The 24,863-nt window shown below is 41.0% G+C and overlaps 1 protein-coding gene across 6 annotated transcripts in view; it reads left to right on the top strand.

Moving 5' to 3' along the window:
- The first annotated feature begins 430 nt into the window (after positions 1–430).
- LOC129180958 (zinc finger protein aebp2-like) overlaps positions 431–24,863 on the top strand; it is a 167,288-nt gene continuing 142,855 nt past the window's right edge. For 5 of the 6 annotated variants that reach the window (XM_054775409.1, XM_054775413.1, XM_054775412.1 and 2 more), the window contains exons 1-6: positions 431–943; positions 2,440–2,650; positions 2,893–3,000; positions 4,550–4,736; positions 6,474–6,598; positions 16,835–16,902. In XM_054775409.1, the coding sequence (XP_054631384.1) occupies positions 471–943; positions 2,440–2,650; positions 2,893–3,000; positions 4,550–4,736; positions 6,474–6,598; positions 16,835–16,902 (1,172 nt within the window). In that variant the 5' untranslated portion in view covers positions 431–470. The other variant, XM_054775415.1, reaches the window with a different exon arrangement.

Genomic DNA, 24,863 nt, shown 5'->3' on the forward strand with positions numbered 1-24,863 from the left:
AAACGTGGGAAAAAAAAAGCACCCAAGACACTTAAAATCAATAAATTTAATTAAATAAATTCCTACCTTTTAAAAAACTCAGACCTTTTATTCATTGGACAAACATGAAGAAATCACATATAACTGTAAAGTCCAGGATGTCCTGCAGATGGTATTCTTGTTAGAGCGTTAAGGCTTGCAGAGAACAAAATGCAAGTAATTGGAGCTACAACCGTGAGGGGTAAAATTCTTTCAAAATGGAGTGTGGCCTTTTAAAGAAGGTTACGCATCTGAACAGCACTGCTTCGGCGGGTGGATGCTCAACAAGCATAGCATGAAGTGACAGTAGCTCACGGTGCGTTTATATACCAAATCAATGTATCCGCCTCGTGCCGCCAATGTCCAATCACGGGGCAGCTTGTGTGACACCCCGCCCCTTTCACTTGACGCCTCTGCCTGTCTAATTTGCATAGCGAAAGCGTCGGCGCGGTATGGCTGCCACTGAAATGGCGGCACCCGTCACCGAGGTAAGTCCTTCGGTGCGTGTCGCGAACAGTGCTTCGGTTGAGAACGACACCGAGGTCGACCGCCAAACCCAGGCGGAAACGGGGGAAGCAGACGTCTGTGCGGTGCCGAAAATGGCGGAGGACGGTGAGGCGGCGGAGCAGGCCGCGAGCAAGGCGCCGGCTGTGGCGGTGACACCCGCTGCCCAAGATACCGAGATGCCTCCGGCAGAACCGCAGCTGAACTCGGGGGATAATAGCCGTGACACGCTGAAAGGAGCTAAAGAAGAGCCCGGGGAGGAGAGCCGCTGTTCGGGTATGGACTGCGACAAGACCAAAGCGAGTTGCGAAGACGACAAAGTGAACGGCGGCGATGGAGAGCTGGGGGAGAAGAGGCGACCCAGCCTGGAAATCTCATCATCGGACGGCGAACCGCTCAGCCGTATGGACTCCGAAGACAGGTAAGTTTGAAACCAGAGGTATCAGTTTGTCTTTACCGACACTGTCAATGGAGCGCTGAAGTGTTTGGGTTGTATCATAGTAGTATCCGAGTGCAAAGTAACACCACGAATGTGTAACAAAATTGGACCATCACCCCTTTAAGCAGCTTCCACGCTCCTGGGAATAACATAGTGACATCTGTGAGGTCACTGATGTTGGACATGAGAGGGGGGCCTGGCTTTTAATATTTATGCTCTCGGAAGTTAATGGCATCAGTAAAAACCCTTCCCCAAACTGTTCCCGCAAACTTGGGAGCAAAGTAGAACTCCGCCATCCAGGACCACCCGCGAATGGCATACAATAAGTAACTGAGACGCCCATAATGATGGAAATGTTAGACACACGGCTCGTTCCTCCCTCTCCGGGCCCTCCTGCTCGTGTGACGTTAATGTTCTCTAATTTCGGATCAACATCTGCAATAAAAGTTACAATTGTAGTCAATACTTTAGCGTTAGCGCCCAAACTATCTTATTCGCTCTTCAATTGCCATTTTTTGCGCACAATCCAATTCAATCCAATCCAATCCATGTTTAAGCCCTAGATATACAGTACCTCACACACTTATTACATGCATTTAAAGTATGAAATGCATCGTTGCTCACCACTAATGTGTCAGTTTGACTTATTATTAGCCTTTGCCAGCATCTCAAAAACCTATTAATCAGGTAATGAGGCACAACTATGGTGCATTCAAGGACTATTGTAATATCATGTATTGATAAGCAATTACTGATATTGAGATGTGTTTTCTGTTCAAATAACTTTTCAGGGAAAAAAATGGACCATAAATCCAAAAATTTCCAAAAGCACTTAGTGTCTAAATTCCATCATGAGGGTTAGATTTTGGGCAACACGCTTCCAATACAGTAGTCCCTCACCACTTTTTTGCGGCTTCACTCTATCAGGGTGTTTTAAAAATATGACTAAATCATGCTGCTTCGTATTTGACTCATATGGCTTTTTAGTCCAAAAATATGCATATTGAAGTAAGTATATGCAAGTTGTATGTATGTTTTGCCTAAATGAATTATTTTCAAGCATAAAAATGGATAAATGAACCAAAATACAAATACAAGGCATTCAGAAGACGCATTCAAAGACGTTGTGATGATATGCAGTATTCTACACAGGTCACGAGGTGTCAGCAATGCAAGTGTAATGTTTCGTGAGACACACAAGCACCAGACCTGGTTGCCAGAACAGCTTTTATTGCAGGATTGAATGATCTCACAACAGGCTCAATGATCCCTAACGCAGGCTACTGTTGCAGCCGTAAACTCAACTCTGAACCCCTGATGTCACTTCCTGTCCACCTGCCATAGTGTATCTCATTCTGCTACCGTTAATGTTGGATGAACCGTGCACCGAACCCCTGCACATGTCATATCACTGAAGAGGTCTTGTTCTTGGGTAGCCTAATCCTTTGCTTTCCCTCCATGTCTCACTCTCTTCTTAGTATAAGCAGCACACTGATGGAGATGGAGAGCACGGTGTCAAGTGGCCGCTCGACCCCGGCTATGATGAACGGACAGAGCAGCGCCAGCTCCTCGGCTGCTAAGTCTGTGGCTTACTCTTGTTGCTGGGACCTTTGTCTTCAGTACTTCAACTCCAGTCCAGATCTTGCTGAGCATATCAGGGGCGTCCATGTGGATGGACAAAGAGGGGGGGTGAGTAAACATGATCTCTGTGGCAGTACCTGAAACTTCAAACCACCGATTTGCTCTGTCAAAATGATTTTACCCACAGAGAATAATGTCATTCATCCGTTACCCTACTGGAGATGTTTTAGCCAGTTAACATGATGTTATAACATTTGCAGATTTGAGTTTGTCTTTAAAAAAAACAAAAAAAAAACAACTAAAAAAACGTGTGCAAACCCTTTCATCCATCTCCCTCGTGTGTCTTTCAGGTGTTTGTGTGTCGTTGGAAAGGTTGCAAGGTGTACAACACTCCCTCAACTAGTCAGAGTTGGCTCCAGAGACACATGCTGACCCACAGTGGCGACAAGCCCTTTAAGGTGAAACCAATAACCTTCTCAAAGTTATTCAGCACCCATACACTCGTTCCTCTCCACATCGAATTTTGCAGCTTCGCTCAAGAACATATTAATTAATGCATTAAATACCAAAGACGTGGTTATACGTTTTTATAAACCTGAATGCCTTTTACGTTTTTTTTGCGCAAAAGGCAAAAAGAGGTGATGACGCAACAGCAGTTTGAAGCCATAGAAATGGCCACAAGTTGGCAGAAGTACATTTTATAAGAGCTCGGCATGGATTGTTTGCATGTAAAAAAACACTCGACAGTGCAAGAGCGTGGAGGAGTGTGCCGTGCGGAACCTTATGCATTGTAGGGACATTTTAATGCATGCACACGCACACACGTGCACTCGCGTGCACACACATGCGCACACACTATTCAGTTCTAATGTGAAAATTGCAAATAGTTCATGGTGTTATATTTGGAAATAAATTTTATTTTGATGGAAAACAAACCTTTTTTGTGTTGTTTATGTTGATATAGTTTTTATTTAGATATTTGAGTCATCACAAAAGCAAAAAAATTGTGTCGAAGTGAAAGTTATTCTTGAAATGCATCTTCACCGACAGCTGCTTTCTCCCCCTTTTAGTCGTGAACTGATATTTTCCTGAAACTTACCTGTGTTCTACTGCTATTTACTAATGAATAGGAAAAAGGTGGAAGCAAACTTGTGTTTTTCTGATGAAAGACGGGACCTTAATCTTTCTTTTGGTAGGTTCCATATTTATATAGCCATAGAACACAATATTCTGTATGCCTTGAGAAATCAGTCAAAATCGCCTAAAATGGCCGCTATTGAAGGGCTTGTCTTTTGAAAAATGGCATAGATTGAATGATGACAATAATAATGATAATAATAATAATAATAATAATAATAATAATAATAATACTATATTGTGCTGTTTCATGGTTGGATACAGCCTACTTTTAGTAAAAAAAAATGCATATTAAAGCAACTTTTTACATATTTTTTTGCCTAAATTAAGCACTGTCAAGCATAAAAAAGGCTAAATGCACTAAAATACACATATACCGGTGTATATTTATATTATTGGTGCTGTGTACTAGTCAACACCGGTCACTAGGTGTCAGTGGTGCCACAACAGGCACAATAATAACATAATCATCCTCATAATGATAATCATCATGATAACGTAGCAACTGCTGTGGCCCTAATCCACTTAGCCCTATAGGGGTGTTATTTTATATCCAATAGTGTTAATAAACGGATTTAGAAGGTCATAAGCAGGTTTTCTGTGCTCTCACTACAAAATATTCCATTTATAAACAAGGAAAACAACTTCATGAAAACTAATTGAACAAGGTCACATCTGGAACCAATTACCCGTGATAAATGAGAGATGACTGTACATGTGATTTAAAACGCGGCTTGAATACATTTGAGTCTTGTCTGTGCTTCATCCATGATCAACAGACATCATTCAACACGAATGATGTTGATGACCTGTGTTTTATATGTAACGGTGCAGTAAATACTCACAACCTTGTCTTGCTCTCTGCCGCAGTGTGTGGTTGGTGGCTGCAATGCAAGTTTCGCTTCACAGGGAGGGCTGGCTCGCCACGTTCCCAGTCACTTCAGCCAACAGAGCTCTTCCAAAATGTCCAGCCAAGCCAAACTCAAGGAGGAGTCACCCTCCAAGGCGGGCCTCAACAAGAGGAAGAAACTCAAAAACAAACGCAGGTGCTCCCTACGTACGTAAACTAAAAGCCACACTAATGTTCTACACAATGCACACACACACCTTTCATTGGCCTGTTTTTACTCTTGCTTGCTCTTTCCAGTTTATGCTGACAACCCATCTATGTGGACCCATCAAGTCCTGGTCCACCGTGTTCTTCTTAATACGAAAAAGTGCCCTTTTATGCATGTGGGGCAGGGGTGGCCAACCAGTCAGAGATCAAGAGCCTCGTTTTTTATTGTGTTACTGCAAAGAGCCACATCATACACGTGAACATCATTCCCTCCTCACACACATACCTTTGCTCAGCCAGATTTATGTTACTGCGAAATTCAGTCCCTTTTCGGAAATTCCAGGTCGATGTTGGCGTGGCGTGATCTGAAGTGTGGCTTTGAAATGCAATAAAGATGCCTGACACAAAAGGCCGAGCGGCTAGCCGTTGCGCTCTACAAAAAAATATGAGCTCTCCCACTCTGGTAAACACGTCCTGTGTTCATCCACACGTTTTCGTTTAACTGTGCATTTTTTGAGAGCGAATTTGACAGATTATTTTCCCGAAAGGTCGCGATCCGACTGGGAAACTTCAAGCTATGTTCATTCAATGGGCTTGCCAGCGCTAATACTGTGATTAACTGAAGCAAAGCTCAAACTACTGTGATGAACTCAAGCAGAGCGTGCATGCAAATACCGTAACGAACTAAACTTCGATAAGCTTTAATGCCTTCAACGGGCAAAGAGCCGCATGGGACTCGAGATCCTCGGGTTCGCCACCACTGATGTGGGGTATACAAGTAGTTTCATCCACAATGTAGTAGCAGCTAGGCATAATGTAGCGGGGTTCGAGGTGGTCAATGAAATGTTTAAACCCAACATTACTCACCACTGACAGGGGCTCGCTCGTTTCTGTTAAAGCTAATGACTTTTTGCCGCGTGATGAGGCTCCATATTCTCAATGAGGTTGGTAGAATTAAACTTTCCAGTTCTGCGCCACCACGGGAAACTTGTGCATGACAAGTACTGCACTCGGCTGCACCGGCTGACAACATTCCCGTTCCTTGCTACTTTGTTAGCAAGCCAGCAAACACAGTTGTTGTGATCACATGGGCTTGGGTTGCTGGCGGATAGGTGCGCTGGCGCGGAGTCTGGAATCGACTGCTTGTATCAGAGTGCCAATATCAGAGGTTTGAGATGCAGGCTGATAAAATCCGGAAATGATCTCCTTGCTGATATCGGCCTGATAGCAATACCGAATTGGGACATCCCGAGTTGTACTGTAGTATCATTAACGTCATCATTATCACTAAGCTGTGTGCAGCCACAGCAGCAACATAACTGCTGTCTAGTTGCACTAAAGTAAGTTTATAAAATATCATACAAAACAAGAATCTAAATAAAATGATGCACAAATGGAGGAACATCATGTTAACAAGCTGCTGTAGGGTCAACAATCCATTCTTGTCACCTTGTAACATTGGCAACCACTTATGTCAACTTGAGTCAGCCAATCTGAGGAGCGTGGACACTGCTCACAAGTAGGAATACTCGATATAAATGTTTTACAATAGAAACGATATAAATCGGTGGAGATTTCAATTCTACCTCTCTGTTGCGGTAATGCATGTTGATGCCGTGCCTGGTACAATTGTGACACATCGTGGCGACCGAGACTGATGCTCTTTTTAAACTTTAGTGCCAACCTTAACACCCAAACGTCTGTTTCTTTGACCTCACTGTCTGTCCACCCCACCAGCGAGGCCCCATGACTTCTTTGATGCTCAAACCATGGATGCCATCCGTCACCGAGCCATCTGTCTCAACCTTGCTACTCACATTGAAAGCGTGGGCAATGGCCACAGTGTGGTCTTCAACAGCACGGTGAGTCTCTCGCCTTCAGCAAATGCTGATTCATCGTGTCGCGCTTGTCTGTTTAAAACCATTTAAGACCCATTTGGTATATGAGGGAGAATGAAGCCACGCATGCTTCTACTGTATGTAGTTTAGAAATAAGTTTGAACATCACTCCCTCACTTTATTGGGGTTATAAAAAAAAAACCCACTACTGAGTAAGTGATGGCTGTTTTGTAGTTTGACTATGGCCTATTATTGGTCAAACAAGTTGAACGACACGTCATATGGAGTATTCTACACTGGTCACTAAGCGTAATGTTCCATTGATGAGACATTACCTTACATTACATTACCTTAACTTGCACTACATGAAGTCAGCCATGGATGCAGAGCCCGACATGAAATAGTGAAAAAAGTTCTCCTCCCATTCTGTGTGGACATGGTACCCTTTTGGCTTCTTCTTTTCTCCTTCTTCACCACTTATTTTTGAAGGCTAAGTAGTTAGCTCGATAGCCGGCTATTCTTAAAGCAGCGACCGTCTCATGTCCCTGCAGAGATTCGGTAGCCTGCGCATAAGAGTTGCACGAAGTGGTGGAAACAAAGGTAGCAGTAGTGCAGCAATGTCCATTATTTTGCAGATGTATGTATGTTTATGTCAAATACATGTCAGACTGGCTGGCCTGTATATCAGTCAAGTGGCAAACGTCATTGTGAGGATGGATGATAGTCTCATGTGTTTTTTTTTTTTTCATGCCATGCAATTGACCCACTATAGTTTCAAGTTACTACAACAATAAGGAACTTTCTCAATGCTAATTCGTGAGTTATAAAAAGTAATACAAGTTTAAAGGTGACTATAGGAGTGTTATTACATGTCTAGAGGGCTCTAATAATGTTACAAATGATATTTAGAAGGTCATAAACAGGTTTTCTTTTCTATTAAAATATTCAATTTTATTTATATTGAATTCACTTATCATGGTCGTGTCTGGAGCCAGTTAATCGCGATAAACAAGGGACGACTATTTCGCTGGATGAAGGCTGTGTGAGTGTGTATTTAAGAAAAATGACCGTAAAAGCCTGCAAGTCTGCTTAAACTGACTTATCAGTATAAATAGAGTAACACATTTAAACCCTCATCACCCAAGGCTTATGAAACTGTGACTTCATTTGCATTTTTCGGCTTCAAGGGTAATGTATTTATTATTGGTGGCCCAGTTGTGTTCTGATATCACAACAGAACATCAGTAGTTTAGCACCGGGGCCAAGCAAGAAATTCAGTCAATCTATCGAAGGACTTTTTATTATGCTGTGTTTCCATTTGTGCACTCTTAAGTCCTGTCATTGTGGTATTTTATTTTTGGTCAACAGAGGGCGTTCGAGTTTCACTTTTGCAAAAACATTAATTCATGTTGGTGTTTTTAATTTAAGACTGTGCACTTTAAGTGAACGTTTTTTGTTGAGTTTTTTGCCTCAAGGCTTGGTGTTGTTTTTCTCTAAATCAAGCTTCACAATAAAGACAATTGGATTGGATAGATGTGTATGCCACTTGTACCGTTCTTCACGCAGAGTGCAATATATTATTCATTAGTCTTACAAATACAGACGTAGAAAATTCATGCTTCATCACCATTCATGTATAAGAGTCCTCCAAATAGGCCAGGAGTGTCAAACACGGTTTCATTGAGGGCTACATCGCCGTTAGACCTGCCCTCAGAGGGACACTTGAAACTGTCACTATATGTGAATATAACCTTGTATTATTACACCATTGCCCTTGCATTTTATTGTTAGATTTTTACTAAGAAATTGATGGATACCTTGCTTTCAAATGAGAAGTGAAGTGAGAATGCCAAAGTGACGAGCAGACATTCAAGTCTTTATTTTTGATAGCAAAAAAATACTTGGAATCTCTTGTTGCATGCTCAGATAATATTAAAGTTTAGAAAAAGTGCACGCAGGACAATTTTTTTTTCTGTCAACATGAAAGAAGAAATACATTTACAAGGAAAAAGATGAAGTGCATTATTGACACACATTACTCCCAGGCTTGCGTAGGCCACATCTGGCCCCCAGGCCTTGAGTTTGACACCTGTGAAATGGGCAAGTTTTACTGTAAGTGTAACATTTTGATGGCTATATTTTTGCTATTTCTTGTAGTTCCACTGGAGCAGGGGGCTCAACCTTTTTTCTTGTGTGAGCTACTTTTACAAAAATTGAAATGGCGGAGAGCAACTCACTTTTGTAACATTTATTTTTGTAGCTTCTTCCAACCCGAACAAAATGAAGATGCTCATTTTTGTTATTGGTATCCACAGCTCACATTTTGTTTTAAAACAACAACAAAAAATGGCCATCTGCATTTTGCGTTTCAAAATTTCATTTCTTTCCAGTGCAGGGGCTGGAGCAAACTGCGGCTCTCGGGCCACATCGTGTCCGCCAAGCGTCTTAATCTTGCCCGCCGGGCGTTTTCCAAATTCCTTTCCTTTAACATCAAAGCTGTATCTGGCAACATGCCTTGCAGTGCTATTGTGGCACGCTTGAGTCATATAGGAAATCGTCAGATGCTATCAATAGCTTGATCCAAACAACACAACACACGTGACGCACAACGCAACATACCTACTGCACCATGTGTGCATACAAATAAATACCTATGCAAAATACCCATGCCAAAATTACACTAATATAGTCCTGCCGCAAGACATGCTGGGTAGCTTGTGGCACTCTCTCTCCCAACATTTTGCTGTGCATTTTTGCTTGATTGCAAAATATGTTGAGGTCATCAGGGATGTAAGCAAGGAGGGACGTGACATACTCTTGATAGCCAGTGTTTAAACGTTCATAGCTCATATTGTTGTTGCCGCTGGATTACCCAGCATGCCCTGCGGCACTGGTAAATAACAGTTTAGGTCACGTGTTATATTTACCGCTTAGCTGCTTATCACCCACGTAGTAGCAGTTGACTTATGTGCTGCGTTTACCTGCTGTGGATGTGTTTTCATTTCGTTGCACCGTGAGCGAGTATGTCGTTCTCTTTGGTGACCATGCACCGTAGATGGACGGCCTCTCGGCCAAATATTTTAACTCAATGTGGCCCGTGAGTTAAAAAGTTTGCCCACCCTTGTTCTCGTGTTTCTCACATGAACTAAAAACCTGAAAGACAACCAGGCTCGCGAGCACCACATGTGGTCGTTGGGGCCTACCTACGTTAGCGACCCCTGCACTAGAGGGTATTCCTCTTCAATACAAAAAAGACCTTTTAATAAAAAAATGCCTGTGCAGCATGTTGTCACATTCACGCACCACATACCTAAGACAGTTACTGCTATTACATTGCTAATTGATGGCATAAGGCTGAATTGTAGCCTTGAATGAATGCTATTTTGCATGTTGTTTATTTTTCCCCTCAATCAGTTAATTGATATAATTATACATTTTAATTGTGCTATGTTGCTGTTGCATGCCACTACTGGCTAACCTTGCAGAAACAATTAGCATGTTCATGAGATGTAAAATCCATGTTTACCCTCCAAGGGATCATTGGCAACAGTCTCCTGAGGTGCTTTTGATCTTGTAACGTACCATTGCATCTAATCGAGCTGGAGATATGAAGAGGAAAAACACACACACACGCATATAGCGACGTGTATATGCTGTATTAAAAAAAAAAAAAAAAAACAAGTTTGTGTTCCTTTTTTTGTGTTGTGTGGCAAATGTAGGATTGCCAGGACTGATCATTGGAATTAGGAATTTTAGATGATGTCATCTTCTACTTTGCATATTTGGCCATGATGCATGTCCATTTTTTTTTCTTAACCAGTGGCTAAAAAAGCATTTGTTTAAAGACACATCTTGGTGTTTATTATCAGTGTGACCATTGAAGCTTTTTCTTCATGTCTTTTATGTTTTGTTTTTGTTTTTTTTCCAACATGCCACAGGCCAATACAAAAAAACGACTTACAGTCCATAATTTTGGACACCCTGGTTTACGTATTTCACCAGGAAGGCCAAAGGTTACCGAATAACGGAAGCTTGACTCCATGCTCTGTTGTCTTAGCGCTTGTGGAGTTGTTGTGCACGCTTTCACAACGGGCACACACCGGGCTTGTAAGGTCCGCTCCCGCAACCAATACGTCAGCTTTCGTGACACCTTGTGTTTGACTATCGAATAAATACATGACGCAAGAAGCACTTATTGTCTTTCACTTTTAGTGCATAGCATGTGGGAATTTGGGGTTATGATGCACATTCATTCGTAGAGGCTCAAATTTATTTGTGGCAGGCTGTTGCATATAAATGAACACATGGAAAACACTGGTGGTGTTCTGCACTCTTGCTAATCTTGAGTATTTACAGCAAGATGAGAATGTCAAAGTAAAAATGTGAAGACAGAGCTTGGGGAGGCGCTTGAGGCTTTTGGTCACAAGCTTGGATGAAAGAAGACAGTTAGCGGTGGGAGAGTAACAAGATGGACGCTTTTAGAAAGAGGACAAGGAAAGGGGTTTAGGTGAATATCCGGGTCATGGAATTGGAAGGAGATCAGGCCAGTTGAGTATGTTCTCCTTCCCTCTAGCCCTCGAGAGTTGTGGGTGAGAAGGAGCACCACAGGCCCCAGTGGACTCCTCCAGGCTAGGGACGGAGCAGAGCTGTGGGGGTTCGGTGGAGTTTGGCCAGTGAGCCTGCTGACACGCTGGAGCAAGTCAGCCTTGTTTATGATGGGATATTTTTGTTATTGAGCCAATCTGCGTCATTCAGTGCTTGACCCCCTGACACAAGACAGGCACCCAGTTAGAACAGGCCTGCCCTCCCCCGGCTTTGGTTCTGCACTTTTCATGCCTGTTTTGGAGCCACTCTGATGTTCTTTTTACAGCACAGCCTCCCCTTTTCGCTACCTCCCTGCCTCCCTTTTCCTCCTTCTCTTGGGCCTCCAGTGCTTAGTTTGATTGACATGGTACAATGAAAGCAGTCACATCACAAATCACTTCATGCTGCTTCTTTTATCTTCACCTTTCCATACGTTACATACGCTTACCGTAAACCCCTACACCAGGGGTGTCTAAACCGAGGGAAGGATGCGGGGGCCACTTTGAGATTTTACGTTTTGGAAACCGATCCTATTATAAATTGTACGTATTTCCTGCCCAAATAAGGCATTTTCAAGCATGAAAATGGCTAAATGAACTAAAATACAAATGCAGTATAACCTTTAAGACCACCAACTAGTGACTGTAGTGTTCTACATTGGTCACTGGGTGTCAGTAATTGCATCTTTAAATGATCTCACAATAATCATAATAACAACAAGGGTTACTGTTGCAGCCATAGCCCACAACAGGCTAAAAATCAACTCTGAACCCCTGACGTCACTTCCTGTCCGCCATCGATTCTGCTCCCCTACATGGTGAACTGTCTTAAATGGCTTATTTTCTCTGACTATATCTATTATATTGGTAATATGAATGTAAAGGTGACTTTATGGGTGTTTATTTAATGTCTCAATGGCTCTAATAATGTCAAAAAACATCTAGAAGAATGTAAACAGGTTTTCTATGCCATAACTATGATAAAATTCCTAAAGAATGAATCCTACTTTGCAGAAATTCACTTATTGCGGTTGAGTCTGTAACCAATTAACCACAGTAAATGAGGGATTACTGTACTTTCTTAAGATTTGGACTTTGTAACTGCTATTTTTTCTATTTATGCTGTAACTCCACAAGCATTTTTTTTAAGTGATAGTTGAACATTTTATTCTAGTGTAAAAATAAGGTCATGAACAATAATACAGTGCAGTCTTAAATTTGACTACAGTCATAGAGAACCTGCTTATGACTTTCTAAATACAGTTTTTAACATTACTAGAGCCTTGTAAACATGGAATATCACACCTATAGTCACCTTTACACTCCTGTTAGTCGTTCCTTACATCGCATTGCGCAACTCTGATGCTGTAGGGACTCGAGACGACTGCTAGCTGGCAAACTAGATAGACACTTCAATCTCCAAGAGAAATGCGCATTTACAGCAGCTCTGCACATATGTCATAATAAACTTAATGTAAAAACAAAGCAAGATAGGAGAGATAAGAAAAATAAAAAAAATTGAATAAGAATAAATAAATATGGAACAGATGCATAATAAGGTAATAAGTCCAGTCCCGTGTGTGCATTTTATTGTTACCCCTCTGTTGTGTTGAAAAGTCGCATGGCGTGAGGGAGGAATGATGATCTGCTTAGTCTTTCAGTGGCGTAGGACAGCTAACAAGCTAGTGAGCTAACCAGTTTACCTCAAATTAATTTCTTCTAAACTTAAGAAGCCAAAAACATACCACTTCCACACGGAATAGGAGGAGAACTTTTCTTCCTGGCTGACTTGATGCAGTGTTAAGGTAATGTAGTGCAAGTGTAAGGTAATAGCTCATGAATGTTTAGTTTCATTACTGCCACCCAGTGACCCGAACCCCACATATCACTTGTATTTCAATATCCATCTACTTTCTATGCTGTTTATCCTCACTAGGGTCGCGGGGGTATGCTGGAGCCTATCCCAGCTGGCTTTGGGTGTAAATCGCATGGCACATACCGTATAGACAAACAACCATTCACACTCACATTCATACCTATGGACAATTTAGAGTTGCCAATTAATTAAACATTCCAATGTTTTTGGAATTTTGGAGGAAACCAGAGTACCCGGAAAAAACCCGTGCACGAGGAAAACATGCAAACGCCACACTGCGATGCTCAAGCCGAGAATCGAGCCTGTCTTCCCGATCTCCTGACTATGTGGCCAACATGCTAACCACTCGGCCACCGTGCAGTCACATATTCCATTATGTCATGACTAATAACAAACTATAGTTACCACGAAACAGTGAACATCAATTCATGAATTAATTTCTGAAAAAAAAACACGATATAGCGAGGGAGCGATAATCTAACCGCAATATCGCGAAGGACGACTATAAACTACAGTGCTGATGTGAGTAATTCCTGTTTTTACATTGTCACACAAATTACCCACCTTTTTAATAAAACCCTGTGAAAGCAGCATTGCTGTACATTGTGACAAAGTACCTTGACAATAAGATGGTCAGTTCGTCTGTTGTCTCCGGGGCACTCGTCTGTGTGCTCTCCATTCGTTTTTCTCTTATAAAATATGTGCTTATGATGTAAAACTTTACACTGCAACTGCATGAGTGAAATACTCTCTGTCCAAACGTTTGGGGAAAAATAAAGAGAAGAATTTGGGGGGTGAAAAGTGACAAGTTGAACTCAGATTGTGAGTGGAGGTCTTTTTCCTTGCTGTCCTCCATTTGTCCTCCATGATCTCCTCAAACCAGTTTCCATCCCTGCCGCAGCCAGTCTCTTGAGTAACAAAAATAATTTCAGATATGCAAGTGCGTAAGAACTTGTGAGCTCATTCGCCGTCCCAAAAATAGACATTCCTAACATAAAAGAGCCAATTGACGCATGAGGTTATATCTGTGGCTATTTTTGATACTCCAGGTTATTTTTCCAGCTTTCTCTCTTCCTACCAACAATATTTGTGTGAATTCCGGACCAGTTTTACTGTAAACTGAGACAGCAGGATAGCTGGAATGATGTTATGCAAAGAAAAGACCAGTGAGCCAGAAAACCTGTGTCTCAACTGTATTTTCACAAGCAGAAAGTTGCTGTCATAGGGAATTGTGTATGATCATGCAACTTATGATTCCAACACTGTAACAGAGACTATTGGAAAATGAATGCAGTTACAGCATCTCACATGTCAGCAACCATTTTATGATATCTTCTGAAGGGGCAATACTATAGAAGTAGATGAAACTTAAGAATAGTACAGTGTTCCCTCATTTATCGCGAGCGATAGGTTCCCAAAATAAGTGAAATCTGCGATGGCACCAACTTACTGTAATTCTTTTTACAATTATTATATACCGTAAAGCACCGTGTATAAACCACACTTTTTTTCCACTGGTAAGAAGCAAAAAATCGGGGTGCGGTTTATACATGATGACAGGTCTGTGACCAGACGCAGAAATTGACAAAAAGCCCATTTTAGAATAGCCGTCTGTGGGTCAGACAGTTGGTTTGACTTTAGCGCCCTCTGCTGTACAGTTGCTAAAAATGCTTGTGTATGCAATTTATTTGTAACCACTCTGACGGCTGTCTGTATTTTCACACAGTGAAACGATCTCTATATACACTGAAGCTAACCCAAGCTTCCATTAAAACATTGCAGTTGTAAAATACAATACAACGTTGGAGTTTATTCAAATACACACTGAAGCAATGCAATAAAATAATAGAGAAAAAGAGAAGCAGTGAAATATAAGATATCAAAACATCTCTGAAAATTGCAAATTTCTTTATTTTGATTTTTTATTATTATTATTATTATAATTGATCTGTGCCTAGCCATAATATTAAAGATCTAGATGCCGAAGTTCAGATTTCTCCTTTATTCTTCTTTTTGAAATTGCTTAGTACCTTTACGCATGTTGATTTGAGATGAAAGAGTTGGCAAGCATTTATGAAATTTTTTTTTTTTTTTTTCCCTGCCGTGAGCCTGAAAATGGGGGTGCGGTTAATACACGGGTGCGGTTTATACACGGTGCTTTACGGTATGTTTTAAGGCTGTAAAACCCCTCACCATACATTTTTGTCAGACGTGCATTAACAGTTTCTCACATTTCTGTCTTGTTTAAACACTCTCAAAGTTCACATTTCCTTTGAATTTTAATAATCAACCTGCTAGGTTGGACACAAAAAAGTATTAATTGACTCGCATATTTCACTTCGCTGACCATGTCTCGTCCTGGCGCCGTTTGGCTGTAGCATTTTTATATCCTTGTTAAAACATATTTCTCCTGTCGTAGTATTTTACTCCTCCCCGTCGTCCTCTATGAACCGAAGATTCATTTACAGTATTCCGTAATGGCGCCCTACAACCGCGTGACTTCTGCCTTCCTACAGCATGTCCAGAAGTCCAGCTTTTTGTGTGATGGCTGGCTAATGAACAGAATAAGATTTTCATTGCATGGTATAACTGCTGTTTTACTATGCACATGACAATAAAACTCTCTTGATTCTTGATTCCTCTGCCTTTTGGGTGCAGAACGTTTCATCGACATAGTCTGTTTTTGAGAAAACGTGCAAATATACAGAGTTCAGAGTCACACTGCTGTTGTATGATCGCTAGTAAACAACAGGAAACACGGCAGTGTTGCATGAAGGAGATTGACACCGGTTGACAATTGATTGACAATTCTTCCGGTCGGCTGATTGGGCATCAAAACTAGTAATCAAAATTTAAAAAAATTGAACTTACCAGGAGAATTGGAATGTTAGTCCCGGTTCTCATCGATGCTCGAGACTTGATGCCCAACTGGTTGAACTGGTTGCCAGCTATTTAGACAATAATGGTTGTATATTTTTTTACCCCCCAGTGATTAGTAAACATGTACTACTATACAAGCCGTACACTGACTACTCTAAAGTATAACCAAGTTTCATCTTCTAGTATTGTTCCTTGATAATAAAAATGGTTCCCTTTTGTGATATACTGTAGGTTCCCCAGGCTGGCAAGGTTAATACCTCAACATCCCCAGCCAGACTGTTGCTTGCTGCATTCATGTATCACCTCTGAGCCATCTACATGTTCATATTTCTCCACAAGAATCAGTAGGCAATGGAGGCTGGAATGTGATGACCCGTATCTGTTCTGCTGCTTTACTTTCTTTTGTTTAAATTAGGCCTTTAATGTTTTAATTTACATTAAAATTCGTATGGAACAAAATGATAATGAAACAGTAATTCAATAGAATTTATTCAAATGCCTTGCAGTGCAACAGGGAAGAGGCTACATTGGAAATAGAAATGTACTGTAACTTTGTTTGTGCATGCATTATTAAGAGCCCTCACATTGCTTATTACAGTTAATGATCAGGCCGTGTATCACTTGGTGAGATGTTTGAATATGAAGCCTCATTAGGGGCATAAGGGGGCATGTCTTTGATGATGGTCCCAGTGGACCAGTGGGACTTCTGCAGTCATGCTGTTTGGATCACAGCTTGCTTTGAAATGTTCTATCAACTGTAATCTGAATAGGTTAAACTGTGTTTGTTTTTCTTGCTCACATTTGTCATGGATGATGCAGATGAGCGATTAATAGGCAAATTGTGTCTTTCCCAAATAACTGTGCCAGTGCAAATGACCTTGCAAAGAGCTGATGTTTTTGGGCCCTTTTTTATCTGTGTAGGTGCTAGCCAAGAGGAAAGAGGGCTCAGGAAAGGTGAAAGTCCTTTTACACTGGACGCCTGAAGACATGTGAGTACGCTCTACTTTGTGGTTCGTGAGGGAGCCTCTGAAAGCATCCCAGTGTCTGTGTTGTGTTTTGAGCCTTACTCAACTCTGCATTTCGATTAGCTTCTGAGAAAAGTTTGAGTGGGAATCACACAACAACTCAAAACAATATGATATTCCGATATTTTGCCAACAGTAACAGTATCGCAATACAGTGATAATTACACCATGTCAAACACCATGTTCGATATCCATGGAACTGAAGAAGAAAATTTGATATTTTTCCTTAGAGGAACCTTTCGTGTGGGCACTATGATATATTCCATATTAGCTGCTTTTGTGCAAATCCGTTGCTCCATGACTCCAGTCCTTGCTCACACTCGGGCATGTGCAGTTTGTTAGGCCAGAAATTAGCCAGGAATTATCCAGAAAAAACACAGATTTGGGGCAAGGAAAACGAAACAAAAAAGCTACTTAATCGGCCAAAAAAGTGACTAACTTTGCAACGGGAGCTGTGTAACTGTAATAGTTATGCATAGATTTTGGTACATAAGAGTTTATGTTCTTTTGTGAATGGTTATTAGCGGTGGCTCTATGATGATAATGTTCACTAACTGGCAGATCGTGGTCCGAGTTCAGACCCAGACATGGTCCTGGACCTATAGTCAAGAAATGATTTAGTGTTGTAGGTTTTGATGGGACACTTTTATTTTATTTTTAGGAAATCCACTGACTAATTGCTACTCTGCCAATTGAATTTGTGCATTCCAAGCACTAAACATTGCCACTCTAAATACAGACAGAGACGAAAGAGGAGAGAAGCGAAGCAAGTGACGTGGAAGAACGAGTGAGCGATATGGGGAAAGGAGGGAAACAAGTGATAGATATGGACAGAGACATGTGTGAGATTTACGGGGAAAGAAGAGAAAAGCTGATGGAGAGGACAGAGAGACGAGTGCCCTGGAGACAACAGAAGAATAAAATACGTGTGGCGCTCTTTAAGAAGAGAAAAGCGGACGGCGAAAATAGAGCTTTCAGAGCTGTTCAGTCCGAGCATTTGACTTGCATATGCGCCTAAAAATGGATTGTGCAAGTACAAAAAATAAAGAGAGCGCACGTGCGAGTACAGATTTCAACCCTTCCTAGGGCTCTATGATTTCCACATTAACGGAATCGTGGAAGTGACCAATAAAAACAGAATCTACTGTTAAACGTGGAATCTTGCTGAAATGTACATCATGTGAATGAAATGTCATCGTGAGGAGAAGGAACGTTTGTATGGGGAAGCGTTCACCCGGCGGACCGCTCAAATTTAGCAGACTCTGATCACGAACACGACTTCGCCCCCTCCCAAACCAAACTTGTGAATACTTTATGGTGGGCTGAAACACTGGCGAAGGTTGGCGAAAACACTTCAAAACGCCTCTCTTGGAAGCCAGTTTGGTCAAATTTAGTTTAGCAGCGCATGCTAGTGCTAGTTCTGTGTGTGTGTGTGTGTGTGTGTGTGTGTGTGTGTGTGTGTGTGTGTGTGTGTGACTCGGGTTACATGTGTTTCCACCCTGTTGTTTTTTAGTGCTTCTTTTTGTAAGCGAGCATTGTACGATGCCCGCTGATGTCGTGCAATTTCTGAGTGAAATAAGTACGAGAAGCACATTTATTCTTCTACCCACTTCATCTAAGACATCATCAACACACAACACACTTCCGGCCTTCAAAATAAGAGCACTGTTTGCCACATTCTGTCCAATTGTGTCCACAAAATAAGGGCGTCATCAAAAAATATGAAAAAAATGCTGAGAGAAAGTGTGTAATCTGGGATAATTGACAGCGTCAAGCCAGAGGAGATGGCAAGAGCTAGCGTTAGCGCCGGTATTGCTGACAGTGGTAGCAAAGTTCACAAGCGTGCCAGCCGACTTGACCATAGACATACTGTATATACGTAGGCGCCGCATCGAGTGTGTTTGCCCGCTGCTGTGATACGTCAATGTCGTGTCAATGTCGCCGCCATATTGAATGTGTCAAGGCTACGATGTAAACGAATAAAAGTAAATGTACTTACTTTTGTAAAACGCCTTTCTACAAGAAATTTCAGTCAATGCCTCTCGTTTATACATTCACACGTGCACTAATATACTTGGGAAACCGAGTAAAAGCATTTTTTTATTTTTTTTATTTGATCTTCTCAGATGGCTAAGATAAAAACTTTATTGATCCCACACAGGCGTAATATATATTACATCAGCTATAGAGCACAAAGTAGTGCTGAAAATATAGTAGTTTTAATGTGTAGTTTTAATGCAGTATCCTTATTTTTTGAAATAGCAAAATTGTTCTAAAGTAACAATACTCTTAAATGAGCACTGTTGTTTGGTTGGCTTATCCACTCATCTCTCAGTAGATAATTCATGTATTGTACTTTTTATATGGGAATAAATTTGTGTTTCTTGTGCCTTGATTTATCTTATTTTTGGTTATTTTTGTTGTATGTGCTCTATAGCTCCATCCATCCATTTTCTATACCTCTTCTCTTCATTAGTGTCACGGGGGTATGCTGGAGCCTATCCCAGCTGACTTCGGGTGACAGGCGGGGTACACCCTGGAGTGGTCGTGCTCTATAGCTAATGTAATGTAAATTACTTCTTTGTGGGATCAATAAAGTTCTTATCTTATCCATCTGAGAAGATCAAATACATTGTTTTTGGTGCCTAACTGTTTCCCAAGTATATTAGTGTGTGTGTGATGTATAAACAGGAGGCATTGACTTACATTAATTTGCAGAAAGGTGCTTTATGAAGTAAGTACATTTAATTGTATTCATTTACAGCTCAGCCTTGACACATCCTGTATGGCGGCGACGTTGACGTACGGCTCAGCGCTCGATGCGGCGTCTACGTATATATGTCTATGGATTGACTACAAAATGCTGTTGGATAAACATGTTGTGTGTATGAGTGCTGCAGTCACCCTTATTATGGCACTATGTTTACACAGTATGTACAGTATGAGTGCAAATGTGTGTCACTGTGTACGTTGTGTGCGTGTTAGTAAAATTGTGTTATATAAGAAATTTAGTCCTCATTTTTTTTCATTTAGGAGCATTTGTGCCCCGAGTGAAAAAGCTAAATGTACAGCAGTGGCTTTCAACCCAGAATGGACAGACTCATTCATGTTCATTCGTCCCTCTGGAAGCACAAAACCAGTTTGTCTTATATGCTCAAAGACCATGGCACTCATAAAAAGTGGCACTGTAAAACCCCACCACATTTTCTGAAACTGGAACTATTTGAATTTTAGCCAAATACCCATGTTCTAGAATATCTGCTTTTTGTGCGTTTGTGTAAAAGAAAATGATTTTGTGGTTGACACTTGTGTAACGCTTAGAGGCTATACATATGAGTAATTATCACTTAAATGTATCTTATGATTTTGAATGGTAGGACCATGGTCCTAAAATTCCTACCAGGTCATGAGCATTCGTGTTCCCAGCTTAGTTTCGCACAGCAGCCACAGCTCAGTGGAGGGGAACCTTGGTGCCAGCTCATTGACCAATTGGGCCGAAGGCCATGCAGGTCCAGTGCTGTACTTACGAACAGGGCGCATGTCATTGCACGTGAGCCTCACAGAATACTGTGATGCTCGGTTGGTTCGTTGCTTCACTACTGCACTCGCATTAAAGGTTTCGCCTGCGCAGCCTCTGAAGATGGTCATCGAGCAGACGGATGTGGACTGGAGAAATGTAGAACCAAGCAGAAAGATCACAATGATTGGAATGGAAAAAATGCCAGGAAGGTATATGAACCAGTAAAAAAAAAAAAATGTCAATGTGAGAAGAACAAATATGGTGCTGTGCCAAGAAGACCAGGTGATGCATCAATAAGTATATTGCTGCTGACAGCTTCTGCTCACGCTGTTCTGTAGCCAAACTCTTCTTGCGATGCTTCATCCTCCATTCTCAATCACTTTCTTTCCACCTCTGCATAATAAGACAGAAATAATGGAGAAGACCATGATATGGTTTGATGATGTGAAGTCTCAAATGAAATTCAACTCATGTTTGAGACTCCGAGATAGAGGAATGAAAGAATATGGAATAAGTATGTTTTGGTGGTCGTGGTAGTAGTAGTAAGAGATGGCAATGAGAGCTGTGGATAGAATGATGGCCGATTTAATAACCAAATGGTACGACCTTCAATGTCGAGGCCAGAATCAAGTGCTTTTAAATGTGTGTGCCTTCTTTTCTGAGCCACCAAAGCAATTTCTAGCATGATAATGTGGGCGGTCATGTTATTAATGCTGGTGTTAGCCTTTCAAATTGTGGCTGGCACTCATTAACTGTATTTGGATTAACAAGTAACTGAACGTTATGAACCACCGTGACCACTGGGACTGGACTGAGTAGAACGTGTAAAACATTTACAGGTTGATTTTTTTGCATTTTTTGTCCCTGCTGACACTGTAGCAGCTTTCTTTTGTGAAGTTGAGTCAGGTCAGGCTTCTGGGAATGATAGCCATTTTTGTAAATACTTATCTAATTCTCTGTTTTGGAGATGATTGTCTGTTTTGAATCAGCCTTGGTCGCATTCAGTGACCATTTGACCTTAAGTGTTTTTTTAAAAGATTTTAGTGTAGTATCCAATTCTTTGCATTCAGCAGCTCTTTATTTGCTCTGGCTGTGTGTTTTGGCTCTGGGTAATGTCCGTCTATACTACTCTCCACCTTTCAAATTGTTTTGCAGCATTTGGATAATTGTGAATATATATTTTTTGTGTTTTGAAAGGATTAGAACAGGGGTGTCAAACTCAATCGCACAGGGGGACAAAACTCAAAGCCTGCTTTTAAGTTGTGGGCTGAACAGGACAATACCCCTTTTCCACCACTTTCTTATTATGTGTGTACTTTCAACACTTGTATATTTCTGCATGTTGAAAGTATTAAAAACCTTCTTAAAACCTTCTTGTCCTTTTAACCAACATAATTGGTGAATGAAGCACATTCATATGCATCGTCAGTGCACACACACAGATGCGCGTTGGAAGTTGCCAACATAACAGGACATGCCCCAATAATCCAGGCTCAAAAAATAGTAGTTAGTATGGTCAGATTTTGAGAAAATGTCACATTAGCACTGACAAATAGCTAAGTAAGTGACCACCATACCTTTTTCCCACGTGCACGGTGCCAGTATTGGAACATACCAATATAATGGCATCCCAGCTGTGGTGCGTTTCAGGCTGGGACAAAATGCGTATGAAAGTTGGTGTATGTTTTTTTTTTTTTTTTTATATCTTTGTTTGCGAGTGTTCATTCCTGCTGGAAATTTCTACTTTCCAATAATCTCTGAGGCAGCGAATGATTCCTGACTGCTGATTAGATGCGCCAGGAAAAGGCAAGGGGAGACTGCTGCGGATAACAGCTTCCCGTCATCCTCTCAATGTCCGGGCAAAAGCTACGGGGCTTTATATCCATACAAACACATCAAAATCTGTGATATGTGTAACCCAGAAGACTTTGCAGATGCAGAATGGACGGATCACGTGTTTCCCAGCATGCTTCGCTATAGTTAAAATGAGCACTTTTGACTGGCTTAAGCCTCTTTGAGGTGACTATGAATATTTTCATCCATCCAGGTCATTGTATTATCAGGGCAGTGAATCGATGGCAACTGAACTGTTCAGGCTTGTTTTCTTTAAGGTGTTATTTTGTACAGACAGGGTGTAAGAGTTAAAGTGTAGTTAGGGTTAGTCGTGTTGAGTTAAATTATTGTTATTTTTCGTCTGAATCTGGCACCTTTAAAAAGAATGGTTTTGCAATTCGTGCTATCAGTGACGTCAGTGCACTGCCCCAATGAATGCGTTGCACAGACTTTAAATTAGCCGCACCACTCTATAAACAGCAGGGTTCAAAGTTTAAGAAAAAAGTTGCAGCTTACACACCGGAATTTACGGTATTTAAATTGTTGTAACAGGCTGTCCAGTCACATTATGATGGATAATTATCTTTCATAGATTGTTTCGCGTGAAATAGCGTTACTACTTACTTCGGCACTCTGCTGGGACCAGCTTCTTCTCTCTGCTTTGCACTGAGATGTCTTTTCAAATGACATTTGAATTCTGCAGTCATTCCGCTGGGTTCCAAAGAAAGCCTTTTAATATGCTTGCAATTTAATATACACTGCTGCTTTGTGTTGAAATTATTGCTCCTGTCATCTCTGCAAGCATCTAGACTTGGCGGCAGCCATCAATCCAGATTGTAACTGCGGGCCTCTCTGTGGCAAGCACCCCCAAAGAGACCTCACTCACAATTTACATTTCTGCCTCGCCAATAATAAAGACAAATACCATTCTCCTTTTGTCTTTATTTGGTTTTGTGTGAAGTGTGTAAAGGATTGAGTGATTGTCTTGGTTACAGTCACTGTGGCACATTTAGAATTGAACAAATGCATGTGAACATGTACATTTGAAGCACAGTTCACTGTTGACTGCATGTTTAAAACTTAGCTGGACCTCCTCTGTCATTTTGAAGTATGCTTTGCACAAGGACACTAAACCCAACATTAATGGTGCATTAAAGGGGAGCTGTTTCTTGTTGTGTCACTCCAGCTTCTCCAGTTTCTCTTTTATGTCTCTGCTCCAAAAAAACACACACACACACACACACACAACTATTACAACGGGTTATAAAACATGACTTTCTAAAGTGGAACAATAGCCCGTTTTCCACCAAACGTCCTAAAGTTCCTGGAACTAAAAGGTTCCCTTTGCTACTTCAAAGTTCAGGGTAATTTATTCAAATCAGGCTGATGACGTATGGGGGAATGGTGTGGTGCAGGGGTACTCACACATTTTCAGCCTGCGAGCTACTTTTAAAATGGCCAAGTCTCAGACATTAACCTTCTATTACACTCCTGATCAAAATTGTAAGACCAGTTGAAACATTTTTTGGATCGGTCTTTGATATTTTGTAGAACATATGAGAAAGTTGTCTTGTATTTTTGTTCTGACCATTTTTTGTGGAGTTTTGTGGAGTTTTTTTTTTTTTTTTTTTTTTTGAAGTTTTAGACAATGGTCCTGTCTTGCAATGTTAAAGAACCCCCAAAAAAATCCTGAATCCAGACGGTTATCTGGATCCTCCTCAAGACGGAATCAGTTCTTCCATATGCCATTTTCGACTTAATTCCTGAAAATTTCATACAAATCCATTCAGAACTTTTGAAGTTATTTTGAACGCAAACAGACAAGCAAACAGATAAACTCCGGCAAAAACATGACCTGCGCTTGGCGGAGGTAAAAATTGTGTAAGAAATTTATTGCAAAGAAGCATTAAAGTGAACTAGACTGTTCATCAGCTGATCAAAAGTTTAAGACCACAGACGGCCTTTAAAAGGCAAAATTTTGGCAATAATGTGGGTTCAATATCATATTCTGTCAGGTATTCACACACATGATCTATTGATGACAAAGGCAAAAAACCTTTCTCTGTTTGAATGCAGTCTGATTGTTGAGCTGCATAAGCAAGGCCTCTCACAGCGCGCCATTGCTGCTGAGGTTGGAAGCAGTAAGACAGTCATTTTAAACGTCTTCAAAGATACTGAGTGTGAGAGGGTTTTTTTTTTGTCTAACTACTCCCACATTTCTCAACCGTTACAAACTATTCCAACATCCAAATGTTCAACACATTAGTTTTCTAAAAATTCTCCCATTTTCCATAATTCAATATTTTTTGTGAGGTTTTTCCCATTGAAAATGAATGGACAATTTCAATGTCAAGTCCTATTGGTGGAAATTCATTTACATTTAACGTGACATGTAACATTCAGCTTGTTCAGTGCGCGGTAGCATGGCTCAGGTCACAGAGTGTTTGTCTCCCGACCTGATGGTTGCTGGTTTGATCCTCCGTTGGTAAATAGATTTCAACACATTTTTAGGATATTTCAACATTCATTCTACATTTCAATTCATCTTGAGCATTTCAGCATTCACATGCAA

The sequence above is a fragment of the Dunckerocampus dactyliophorus genome, chromosome 5 (genome assembly GCF_027744805.1).
Source record: "Dunckerocampus dactyliophorus isolate RoL2022-P2 chromosome 5, RoL_Ddac_1.1, whole genome shotgun sequence".
In the NCBI taxonomy this organism is placed as follows: domain Eukaryota; kingdom Metazoa; phylum Chordata; class Actinopteri; order Syngnathiformes; family Syngnathidae; genus Dunckerocampus; species Dunckerocampus dactyliophorus.